This window comes from Hyperoodon ampullatus (genome assembly GCF_949752795.1).
Source record: "Hyperoodon ampullatus genome assembly, chromosome: 2".
Lineage (NCBI taxonomy): Eukaryota > Metazoa > Chordata > Mammalia > Artiodactyla > Ziphiidae > Hyperoodon > Hyperoodon ampullatus.
In genome coordinates, this window is record NC_136915.1 from 4,728,889 (window position 1) to 4,742,550 (window position 13,662).

Consider the following 13,662-nt stretch of genomic DNA (forward strand, 5'->3'; position numbering starts at 1 on the left):
AGAAACATTGGATTTCTCGTGTCCAAGCTACTCTTCGTTTCGTTGTGAGGTGCACTGACCCCGCATCTCTAAAGGACAGTTGTTTTTAAAAGTACCTAGTGAGTTTCCGCCACAGTCTATAAAGTATCTTGGCTTGAGAGAGTGAATTCCAGTTTCTAGCAGAGCCTAATGTAAAACTAGGGACAGGCTCTGACCAGAAAAATCTGACTTATTATTAAGTAGGGGTTTGTTTGTTTGTTTTTGGATGACTCTCTTCTTTATTTGTAAATCATTTTTAAAAGACACAAACACCTCTCCCTATGGTGTCGGCCACGTCACCTAAAGTACATCAGAAGAAGACTGTTCAGTGAGGGCGAGAGCTGTTCAAAGGACCTGCAAAGCGAACCTGAACCTCCGTACAGCAAACAGCCGTCACCTCCCTCCTCTGCTGGGCCAACCTCTGTTCAAGCCCTTTGAATCTTTCCCCGCCTGAGATTTCCCATATATTTTTAGGCCTAATTAAAAAATGATGTAAATGACTCTGTCCATATTCAAATCTAACGAGGAAGAAAGAAACGCAGACGACCGGAAAACCTGGGAGCCAGACTTCTTGAGCTGATCTCTAGGATTTAATAAGCAATTATTTATTCACCATCTCAGTCTCCGTTTAGGCCAAACTCCCTGGGGCCAGGTCTGCTGCTGCAGCATCTTCACAAGCACTGGTAGGGTTTTTCTGTTAACTCTTCCCCAAATCTCCAAAACAATACAATCCAGTATGTGGGTAATTCAGACAACCAAATACAATAAAAGGAACGACTTTTTGGTCAAGCTTTATTGAGACCAGATAAGTAGCCTGAAAAGTTACATTTGGTGAAGACACAGGCTGACTGTACACACATATGTGCCACAGTCTCAGTTTTACTGGTCATTGAAATCTAACTTTCTGGTAAAACTATAGTGAATACAGCAATACGCTTTTAGGCTCACAATAAGAAGTGTTTATTTTGTAAAGAAAATCTAATTGTCGGTCTACCTAATTAAAGAGCAAACCACCAAATGGCTCTGGAATGAGTAACTTACTTTACTTGGCATAGATCCTAAGAGTGATTTCATATTTTTTTAATTTTAATTTTAAAAATCGTGGTATAATACACACAACGTAAAACTGATCATTTTAACCATGTTTAAGTGTACAATTCAGTGGTGTTAAATAAATTCGCAATGTTGTGTAACCATCACCACAATCTATTTCTAGAACTTTTTCATCATCTCAAACAGAAACTGTACTTATTAGTGATTTTAATATTTCATAAACAAAATATATTACACAACTTTTCCTGAAATACATAAGATATAAATATAAAAATCTGAATTACTTGATTCTATTTCCTGTTAGGCTCCTGAACACCATTTCTTCCTTTTGTTAGTACCTTTCCTTAACTGAATGCTTCAGAACCAATAAAATCACTTCCAGATGGAATAAACGTTCTTTGTATCTTCTCACAAAAAAAAGAGAAGAAAGAGGGCTTGTCTGTAGTGATCAGCCTTTTACCTCTAAGAGTTCCCTTTAGAAGAAAACTAGTAAATGATTTAAAGCTGGAGTATTCCCTTGCAATTCAGACGCTGGGCTATTACTTCACCTGTAGCCTCATTTTCTACTTACTGGACACGTATTGATTTCCAAAGCAAAATACTACTCTTCCAAAGGTCCCTGTCAGTAAAAAGCACTAAACTAACCACCTTTTATACACCTCTGAGGACTCTCTTTTTCTATCCTCTACAAATCAAGCCTCTTAAAAATCGAGTGTCTGCTACCAGGGTGTTTCTATAGCGCCAAGCCCTGCACTGACCTTCATAAGCCTGGTGAACGAGGTTAAACAGTCGCTCCGCCTGCAATTTGAGCTCCGGGTCTCTATGCTTGTCAGGATGGTAGAGCATACACAGCCGGCGGTAGGCCGCTTTCAGCTCTTCCGAAGAGGCCTACAGAAGGAAAAATCCAATTAGAGAGCAATCAATGCTACTTAAATATTATCATGATCAGAATCAGCCTTGAAATGGGAAGCTGTCAGCCACTTTCCAACATGTTTGCTCTCTACATATAGGACATAATGAAGTTATGCTTTATTACTTCAATAAGGCCCCCTTTTTCCACAGTTAATAAAGTGATCAATTATGTACATCGATAGCAACAGTGTTTTGCTGGGAAATGCAGCTATCAGATGAAATGAAAGCTTGTGTCCCTACCCTGGTTCTCTGAGCGGAAATGAGAAACGTCACAGAGACCTGCTTGCTCTTTAACCCGAGTTATTTAAAGTCAATCCCGCCAAGGTACTCTCAACAAAGAACCTGTTCAGAAAGGAAGAAAGCTATAGACCATTAGACAGAAATGCCATGCATTTAATCTGTTTTCTGACAAAGGAAACTCAATGAATATTCACCCTTAAAAAATCAAAGACATGGGCTTCCCTGGTGGCGCAGTGGTTGAGAATCTGCCTGATAATGCAGGGGACACAGGTTCGAGCCCTGGTCTGGGAGGATCCCATGTGCCGTGGAGCAACTAGGTCCGTGAGCCACAACTACTGAGCCTGCGCGGCTGGAGCCTATGCTCTGCAAAAAGAGAGGCCGCGACAGTGAGAGGCCTGTGCACCGCGATGAAGAGTGGCCCCCGCTTGCCACAACTAGAGAAAGCCCTCGCACAGAAACGAAGACCCAACACAGCAAAAATAAATAAATTAATTAATAAACTCCTACCCCCAACATCTTCTTTTTTTTTTTTTTTTTTTTTTTGTGGTACGCGGGCCTCTCACTGTTGTGGCCTCTCCCGTTGCGGAGCACAGGCTCCGGACGCGCAGGCTCAGCAGCCATGGCTCACGGGCCCAGCCGCTCCGCGGCATATGGGATCCTCCCAGACCGGGGCACGAACCCGTATCCCCTGCATCGGCAGGCGGACTCTCAACCACTGTGCCACCAGGGAGGCCCCCCAACATCTTCTTAAAAAAAAAAAAATCAAAGACATAAAATTGTCAAATCAACACACATTTCCATTCAACCTCTAATTCTAAAAGGTAGCACATAAAGCAGGCAAAAATGCTTTACTATCCTACAGTAAAAAGCCTTCCCACCCCCAGCACCCAAAGGGTCAGTACCCAACACATATACCTCTCCAATTCTTGTAGGTAATCAATCTGAGGGGAAAATGCACCATAAGAAGAGCACAGATGACACAAAGAGTGAAATGGGCTCTGGGTGTGTTTTAACTGCACAGGAGGGAGGGAGGAAGAGGGATGATAGAAATCCACTTTACTTCGCCTGCCTCTCAGCCGCCAAGTTCTCAGAAACAGACTTCGTCAGAGGCTCTAGGAACACTGTGCCAGCTCTCTGGCAGGGCCCTCAGGTGTGTTTTGGGGAAGTACTATGTCTGATATTATACCAACCCTAGGGACCATTTTGGTCTGTCAGAGGTGATGCCAAATGGACAGCTCTGTCCAGATGATCTGTCAAGTAAATAACATTTTATTTTGCGAGGCAACCCTACTGTTTTGAAAACAGAAGCAAATTCTGGGTCACTGACAACATGCCAGAGGGGACTGAAAAGCCAGCTCCCTGGGTAGAGGAATGGGACCAGGTCCCCACTGAGGAAGCTGAGGATGGATGGTACTCTGGGATCAGGTCCGGGAACACGGGTACACAGGAGAGCGGTCACAGGGACACGATTACTCAAGGCATCAAGGTTACGAGGGAGGACGTTAAACTGAATTTTTCTGTAATGTCCACAATTTTTCAATATCTTCCAATTCCAGGAGTAATGAATGCTTTTACCAATGAAAAAAGGCAAAACCTTACTTCAGTGATAATTTTTGGTCTGAAATTTAGATATTTTCTATAGGGCTAAGTTATTCTGATGCCAGGAAATCTGTGCAAGTTTACCAGAGATCTTAAACAAGGAATTCTGCAGAACTCCCAACAGGAAGACAATAACCGTTACTGGAACGTTACGTGTGTCAGTCCCACGTGCCCGGGAGGAGAGACTGTGAGGACCCAGGTGCCACTCTCGGGCCACTTTCTCCGTCCGAGGAGTGGGTGGTTGGGTGGATGACCACTGTGGGCCTTCCCAGCTCTAACTGGACGTGGTTCTGTCATGAGAAAAGCTCTGCTAGACCCGGGCTACTCAGCTGTCCTGTAACGCAGACAGGACCCTCGCAGTTTGACTACAGGCACAGGCACATCAGTGTTTTTAATCAGCAGCTTCCTGACGGTTTCCATTAACTACTTCACTGGAAAATGGTCAAGGATCTTGCTGACTGAGCATCCTTTTGCCTCCAAGGATTAGGCAGACATCTGCCCTGTGCCAGCACTAATCTCTTTCTCCATCTCCTCTTTGGTGTTGCCTTTGGGAATCACACTCCTGAACAATCTGTAGACGGCCGTCCTCCCCCTTTCTCTGCACCTGGCCGTCTGTGTGATTTCCTCTGGGGTCACAGACCAGCCTTCCAGTGCTGGTTAAGAACGCAGGCTTCGGGCTAATGAGCTTTCTAACCCTCGGCTTTCTCATCTGTTAAAGGGGATGACAAGTATGCTCAGGGGCGGTGTGGAAATGAAATGAGACAGTGACCATACAGTGCTTCATACGGCACCCAGCACACAGCAAAAACCTGCTCACTGTCGCTCTTCTCAAACCTTTGCTTTGTTTTCTCACCTTGAAACTGTAGACAACAGTACCCCTATCACACTTACTTTGAGGAGTAAATGAGCTAATACGCATACAAGCTCTTAACAATGCCTTGCACACATGAGGAATTTAATCACTGTAGCTATCGTTACTGTCACAATTCAATTTTGATATCCTTTTGGCAGCATGAATACTGAAACTGGGACAATTCAGAGAGAAGGCACAGCCCTGGTGTGAGGATGATAGGAACGTTCATTCATGAAGGGGCCCACGTTTGTGAAGATTCACTGACCTGCATGCTTAGGACGTGCACTTTTCTATCCATGTGTTCTATTCCAATAAAAACACAAGACTAAACGTTCCCATCTCTGTGATCTCTGTGTTTCCCTTTTCTTTCTCCTACCGTAGGCTTCTTTCCACGCTCACGTCAATTATGCAACACATTCCCTGCCACACTTACCAATATGCCACCTGTGCCAAACCCCATTGTTTTAAGCAAATAAACAATAGTTAACTAATGGCAAATTAAATGTGTCTTCTCCAGATAGGTTTACTTACATAACGATGTAAAAGGGGCTTGTTCCTTCCTGAGGAGCCATTACAAATTATTCTTTCTGCAATTTTTTTTTTTTTTTTTTTTGCGGTACGCAGGCCTCTCACTGTTGTGGCCTCTCCTGTTGCGGAGCACAGGCTCCGGACGCACAGGCTCAGCGGCCATGGCTCACAGGCCCAGCCGCTCCGTGGCATGTGGGATCTTCCCAGACTGGGGCACGAACCCACGTCCCCTGAATTGGCAGGCAGACTCTCAACCACTGTGCCACCAGGGAAGCCCTCTTTCTGCAAATTTTAATTGCTCTTTCCAGCATCTCATAAAAATGACAAGTGCAGGATTAGACAGACTTGACTGACTTTAGGTTAGACTGCTATTTCCTGGTTGTTAAAAGTAAACCAGATGACAAGGGAGTGGAGTGTCTAGTCTGCAACACCTTCTTTAATCATATTAATAAACGGCTTAACGTGCTACTGATTAACAGAAACGAGAAGTTTCATTTTTAATAAATATCACATTCAATAAAAGGTTAGATTGGGCCTTTTATCGTAACTGAATAGCTAAGGTCACTGGTTCGATATTTCATAAATGATAAACTCTTTCACTATCGTAAAAACACTGATATCATTTCAAAATAGGTGATATCATTAAAAACGATGCCTAGAGTTATGTACCTATTTCTAAAATTCATTATAAAATTAAGAGATGTATTGTGCTTTAAGTGTGAAAAGTTTCATCATCTCAATCATCTGGTTATAATTTCAATGGAAAGTAAATCTATTATAAATTCAACCTTTATGTATCATAAGATTCATAGTGAAAAGGTCCCTAGAGACCTGCAGAGTTTAGTGGTCTGTTAAACCTGTTGGATTAGATGCTATACAATACAAAAATGCAATAAAGCACAAAAAAGAAATTCAATGCAAACATATTAAAAAATAAAAATATCTGTATACGCAGATGTTGTCTATGTAGAAAATCATAAAGAATCTACAAAAAAACCCTACTAAATGATTTTAGCAAGGTCATGGGATACAGGATCAACAGGCAAACATCAATTTATTTCTATACACTAAATATTGAAACTTAAAAGGACAATACCATTTAAAGTATCATTAAGAAACATGAACTACTTAGGGATAAATTTAACAACTGCAAGACCCATACACTGAAAACTACAATGCACTGCTGAAAGAAATTAAAGAAGACCAAAAATAATGGAGAGATAAGCTGCCTTCATGCATCAGCAGATTCAGTATTGTTTAGATGTCAGATTTCCCCAAAGCAACCTACAAATTCAATGCAATCCAGTGAAAATCCCAGCTTTTTTTGGTAGAAACTGACAAGCCAATTCTAAAATTTATATGGAAAAATGATATGGAGCAAAAAGAAATTTTACTTTCCTAGTTATTTTACTAACCAAAATAACTTTGAAGAAGAACTGGAGGAATCACATTACTGGACTTTAAGATTTATCATACGGGGGCCTCCCTGGTGGTGCAGTGGTTAAGAATCTGCCTGCCAATGCAAGGGACACGGGTTCGAGCCCTGACCCGGGAAGATCCCACATGCCGCGGAGTAACTAAGCCCGTGCACCACAACTACTGAGCCTGCGCTCTAGAGTCCACGAGCCACAACTACTGAGCCCACATGCCACAATTACTGAAGCCCGCGAGCCTAGAGCCCGTGCTCCCAACAAGAGAAGCCACTGTAATGAGAAGCCCGCGCACCGCAACGAAGAGTGGCCCCCCTCGCTATAACTAGAGAAAGTCCGCGCAGAGCATCAAAGACCCAATGCAGCCAAAAATAAAAATAAATAATAAAATAAATAAATTTATAAAAAGTAAAAAAGGAAAAGATTTATTATATGGCTATGGTAATCAAGACAGGGTGGTACCAGTAAAAGAACAGATACACAAATCAGTGGAACAGAAGTGAGTCCACAAATAGACCCCTATATATATACTGTCAGTTGATTTTTGACAAAGGTGTGCAATATAAGGTAGTGCAATGGGGAAAAGATAGTTCTTCAATGAATGATGCTAGAAGAAGGGAATATTCATGCGCAAAAATATGAACCTTGACCCTTACTGTGAGATACTAGACCTGTCTGCAAGAAATGCTCAAGGGAGTCCTGCCAGGTGAAATGAAAGGACACCAGACAGTTAACTCAAAGCCACATGAAGAAACAAAGATCTCAGTAAAGGCAAATACATGGGCAATTATAAAAGCTAGTATTATTATAAAAATGGTTTGTCACTCCACATCTTGTTTTCTCAATGATTTAAGAGACTAATACATTAAAAAAAAAAAAGATTAACCTAAAAGCTTGTCTTATTATAACTCTGGCTTGTAATTTCACATTTTGTTTCTACATAATTTAAGAGATTAATGTATTATAATGATCAATTGTTTCGACATACAATATATAACAATGCAGTTTTATGACATCAGTAACTGAAAGAGGTGGGACAGAGCTGTAAAAGAACAGAGTTTTGGTTCATGATTGAAGTTAAGCTGGTATAAATTCAAATTAGACTGTTATAACTTTAGGATGTTAAATGTAATCTGAGGTGTTAAATGTGACCACAAAGGAAATAGTTGTAGACTATACATAAAAGCAAATGAGAGGTGAATTAAAACATTTCACTACAAAACATCAGCTAAACACAAAAGAGTTATGTGGGACATGAGGGACAAACAAAACGGCCCACAGGAAACAAATAGCAAAGTGACAGAAACAGTCCCTTTTATCAGTAATTACTTTAAATGTCAATAGATTAAATTCCTTAATCAAACGACAGAGACTGGCAGAATGGATGAAAACACATGACCACACTACATGTTATCAACAAAAGACTCAACTGACGGGCTTCCCTGGTGGCACAGTGGTTGAGAGTCCGCCTGCTGATGCAGGGGACACGGGTTCGTGCCCCGGTCTGGGAAGATCCCACATGCCGCGGAGCGGCTGGGCCTGTGAGCCATGGCCGCTGAGCCTGCGCGTCCGGAGCCTGTGCTCTGCAACGGGAGAGGCCACGGCAGTGAGAAGCCCGCGTACCGCAAAAAAAAAAAAAAAAAAAAGACTCAACTGAGATCCAAAGACACAAACAGGTTGAAAGCGAAAGGATGGAAAGAGACATCCCTTGCAAATAGTAATCAAAATAGAGCACAGGTGGCTATACTAATTCAGACAGAACAGACATTAAATCAAAAAAGGTGATAAGGGACTTCCCTGGTGGCGCAGCGGTTAAGAATCTGCCTGCCATTGCAAGGGACATGGGTTTGAGCCCTGGTCCAGGAAGATCCCACATGCTGCAGAGCAACTAAGCCCATGCACCACAACTACTGAGCCTGTGGCTCTAGAGCCCATGAGCCACAACTACTGAAGCCCGCATGCGAAGAGCCCGTGCTCCTCAACAAAGAGAAGCCACTGCAATGAGAAGCCCACGCACTGCAACGAAGACTAGCCCCTGCTCGCTGCAACTAGAGAAAGCCTGCATGCAGCAACAAAGACCCAACGCAGCCAAAATAAATTTAAAAAAGGTTGTAAGACACAAAGAAAGACATTACATATTAATAAAAGGTTCATACAGCAAGAAGATAGAATAACTATAAACTTATATACCTGATGACAGACCATCAAATACATAAAGCAAATATTGACAGAACTGAAGGGGGAGAAATAGAGTTTCACAGTAATAGGTGGAGACTTCAACGTCCTATGAATAACCAGACATAAGATAAGTAAGGCAACAGAGGACTTCAACAACACAATGAACCAACTAGATCTAACAGACACATACAGAATATTCTACCCAACAACAGAAACACATTCTTCTCAAGTGTACATGGGACATTTTCCAGGACTGACCATTTGGTAGGCCACAATTTAAGTCTCAATAGAATTTAAAAGATAGATATCATACAAAGGGGCTTCCCTGGTGGTGCAGTGGTTAAGAATCCGCCTGCCAATGCAGGGGACACGGGTTCGAGCCCTGGTCTGGGAAGATCCCACATGCCGCGGAGCAACTAAGCCTGTGCGCCACAACTACTGAGCCTGCGCTCTAGCGCCCGCGAGCCACAACTACTGAGCCCGTGTGCCACAACTACTGAAGCCCGCATGCCTAGAGCCCGTGCTCCGCAACAAGAGAAGCCACCGCAATGAGAAGACCACGCACCGCAACGAAGAGTAGCCCCTGCTTACCGCAACTAGAGAAAGCCCCTGTGCAGCAACGAAGACCCAACGCAGCCAAAAATAAATAAATTTATTTTAAAAAAAGATATCATACAAAGTATCCTCTCCAACCACAATGGGATGAAATTAGAAATCAATTACATAAGGAAAACTGGAAAAGACACAAATCTGTGACAAACAATACACTCTTAAATGACCAATAGATCAAAGAAAAAAATCACAAGGGAAATTAGAAAATACTTAGAGATGAATGAAAACGAAACACAACATACCAAAACTTATGGGATGCAGTGCTGAGGGGGAAATTCATAGCTATAAATGTTTACATTAAAAAACAGGAAATCTCAAAAACAAAACAGAACAAAACAAAACAGGAAATCTCAATTCCCTGGTAGTCCAGTGGTTAGGACTCTACACTCTCACTGCCAAGGGCCCGGTTTCAATCCCTGGCCGGGGAACTAAAATCCCACAAGCTGCGTGGCATGGAAAAAGGAAATATCAAATCAACAACTAACTTTCCAACTTTTTTTTTTTTTTTGGCTGCGTTGCATCTTTGTTGCTGCGTGCGGGTTTTCACTAGTTGTGGCGAGCGGGGGCTACTCTTCATTGTGGTGGCTTCTCTTGTTGTGAAGCATGGGCTCTAGGTGCACGGGCTTCAGCAGTTGTGGCATGTGGGCTCAGCAGTTGTGGCTCGCGGGCTCTAGAGCACAGGCTCAGTAGCTGTGGTGCACGGGCTTAGCTGCTCTGCGGCATGTGGGATCGTCCTGGACCAGGGCTTGAACCCGTATGCCCTGAACTGCCAGGTGGATTCCTAACCACTGCACCACCAGGGAAGTCCCTAACTTTACAACTTTTAAGAAACTAGAAAAGAACGAAATGATGTCATTTGCAGCGACATGGATGGACCGAGATTGTCATACCGAGTGAAGTAAGTCAGAGGAAGACAAATATATTTTGCTTATATGTGGAATCTAAAAAAAATGGTACAAATGAACCTATTTACAAAACAGAAATAGAGCCACGGATGTAGAGAACAAAATTATGGTTACCAAGAGGCAAAGGGGTGAGGCGGAGGGATAAATTGGGAGATTGGGATTGACATATACACACTACTATATATAAAATAGATAGCCAATAAGAACCTACTGTATATCACAGGGAACTCTATTCAATATTCTGTAATGACTTATATGGGAATAGAATCTACAAAAGTGTGGTTACCTGTATATGTATGACTGATTCACTTTGCTGTACAGCAGAAACTACTCCAACATTGTAAATCAATTATACTCTAATAAAAATTAATTAAAAAATAAAAGAAAAAAAAAGAAATTAGAATAAGAAGAAAAACTAAACTCAAAGCTGGCAGGAGAAGGAAATCATAAAGATTAGAGCAGAGATAAATAGAGAACAGATAAACAATAGTAACAATTAGTGAAAAAAAAAGTTGGTTCTTCAAAAAGACAACACAATCGACAAACCTTTGGCTAGACTAACTAAGGAGAAAAAGAAAGAAGACTCAAATTACTAAAATCAGAAATGAAAGTGGAGATATTACTACTGATTCTACAGAAATAGAAAAATTGGAAAACTTAGATGAAATGGACAAATTACTAGAAATACAAAATCTACCAAGACTGGATCATGATCTAATAGGAAATCTGAATAGACCTATAACTAGTAAAGAGATTGAATCAGTAATCAAAAACCTCTTGACAAAGAAATGTCCTGGACCTGATGGATTCATCGGTGAATTCTTCCAGACATTTAAAGAAGAACTAATATCAATCCTCAAACTTCTCCAAAATATTGAAGAGGGAACACTTCCAAACTCATCCTATGAGGCCACTATTACCCTGATGCCAAAGCCAGACAAAGACACCACACAAAAAAGAAAACTATAGGGCTTCCCCGGTGGCGCAGTGGTTGAGAGTCTGCCTGCCGATGCAGGGGACACGGGTTCGTGCCCCGGTCCGGGAAGATCCCACATGCCACGGAGCGGCTGGGCCCATGAGCCATGGCCACTGAGCCTGCGTGTCCGGAGCCTGTGCTCCTCAACAGGAGAGGCCACAACAGTGAGAGGCCCGCGTACCGCAAAAAAAAAAAAAAAAAAAAGAAAACTATGGACCAATATCCCTTATGAACATGGATGCAGAAATCCTCAACAAAATATCAGCAGAGTTCAGCAGCATATTAAAAGGACACACATTACGACCAAGCGGGATTTATTCTTGGAATGCAACGATAGTTCCATGTATGAAAATTGATCAATATAATATACCATGTTCATAGAAACCATGATCGTCTCAACTGTTGCAGAAAAAGCACTGACAAAGTTCAACACACTTTCATCATAAAAACACTCAGCAAACTAGCAACAGAAGGAGACTAAAAGAAACTAACAGCCATAAAGAGCTCTTACAACTGAAGAAGACAAATTCAAAGCAAACATCATACTCAGTGGTGAAAGACTGAAAGCTTCTCCTCTAAGATCAGGAACAAGGCAAGAATGTCTGTTCTCACCACTTCTATTCAACATAGCACTGGAAGTCCTAGCCAGAGCAATTAGGTAAAAAAAGAAATAAAACGTATCCAAATTGGAAAAGAAATAAAATTATCTGTTTGCAGATGATACTATCTTATATGTAGAAAACTCTATAAAAATTCCACACATACACAAAACCTTTTTAGGACTAACAAATGAGTTCAGCAAAGTTGCAAGATACAAAGTCAACACACAAAAATTAGCTGCACTTCTATACATGAACAATAAACAATCTGAAAAGGAAATGAAGAAAACAGTTCCATTTCCAATAGCATCAAAAACAAAGAAACAAAAAACTTAAGAATTAAACTTAAACTTAAAAGACTTACATAAAGAAATTAAGATGACATAAATAAACAGAAAGATACTTTATATCAATGGATTGGAAGACCTAATATTATTAAAATGTCACTACTATGCAAAGCAACTAACAGAATCAATTCAATCCCTATTAAAATCCCAATGACATTTTTCACAGAAATAGAAAAGTCCCTTCTAAAATTCATATGGAATCTCAAGGGATCCCAAAAGCCAAAACAATCTTGAAAAAGGACAAAGATGGGGGACTCACACTTCTGTATTTTAAAATTTACAACAAAGCTACAGTAATCAAAACAGATTGATATCAGCATAAAGACAGACGTATAGACCAATGGAATAGAATAGAGAGCCCAGAAGTAAACCCTCACACAAACCGTCAAATTATTTTTGACAAGCATGCCAAGACTATTCAATAGGGAAGGGATAGTCTTTTCAACAAATGGTACTGGGATAACTGAATATCCCCATGAAAAGAATGAAGACCCTTACCCAACACTGTATACAAAAACTAATGCAACTGATTTTTGTGTGTTGACTTTGTATCCTGAAACTTTTGCTGAATCCGTTTATTAGTTTAACCATCCAAAATGGATCAAAGACCTAAACATAAGAGCTAAAACTATAAAACTCTTAGAAGAAAATATAGAGCAAAAGCTTCATGACATTGGATTTGGCAATGATTTCTTGGATACAACACCAAAGGCACATACAACAAAAGAAAAAATGGACAAATTGGACTTCACCAAAATCAAGAACTTTTATGAATCAAAGGATACCATCAAGAAAGTGAAAAAACAACCTACAGAATGGGAGAAGATATTTGCAAATAGTATATCTGACAAGAGATTAATATCTAGAATATATAAAGAATTCCTAAAACTCAACAATCTGATTCAAATATGGCAAAGGACTTAAACAGACATTCATATATCAAAGAACATATACGAATGGCCAAAAGCACATGGAAAGATGCTCCATATCACTAACCATTAGGGAAATACAAGTCAAAGCCATAATGAGATACCACTCCACACCCATTAGGCTGGCAACTATAAAAAAAAAACAAGCAAGTGCTGGCAAAGATGTGGAGAAATTGGAACTCATGTGCATTGCTGGTAGGAATGTAAAATGGTAGAGTTTTTATGGGAAATAGTATGGCAGTTCCTCAAAAAAATTAAAAACAGATTTATCATACAATCCAGCAAGTCCACTTCTGAGTAAATACCCAAAAGAACTGAAAGCAGGGTTTTGAACACATATTTGTACACTCATATTCAGAGCAGCATTATTCACAACAGCTAAAATGTGGAAGCAGCCCAAGTACCCATCAACAGATGAATGGATAAGCAAAATACGGTATATAAATACAATTGAATATTATTCAGCCTTAAAAAGGCAGGGAA

The 13,662-nt window shown here is 40.8% G+C and overlaps 1 protein-coding gene across 1 annotated transcript in view; it reads right to left on the reverse strand.

Moving 5' to 3' along the window:
- DNAJC11 (DnaJ heat shock protein family (Hsp40) member C11) overlaps positions 1-13,662 on the reverse strand; it is a gene marked incomplete at its 5' end in the record, with an annotated part of 73,758 nt that overhangs the window by 44,244 nt on the left and 15,852 nt on the right. Inside the window, one exon of the mRNA XM_079725100.1 lies at positions 1,830-1,959. Within this exon, the coding sequence (XP_079581226.1) occupies positions 1,830-1,959 (130 nt within the window). The remainder of the gene's footprint in view (positions 1-1,829; positions 1,960-13,662) is intronic.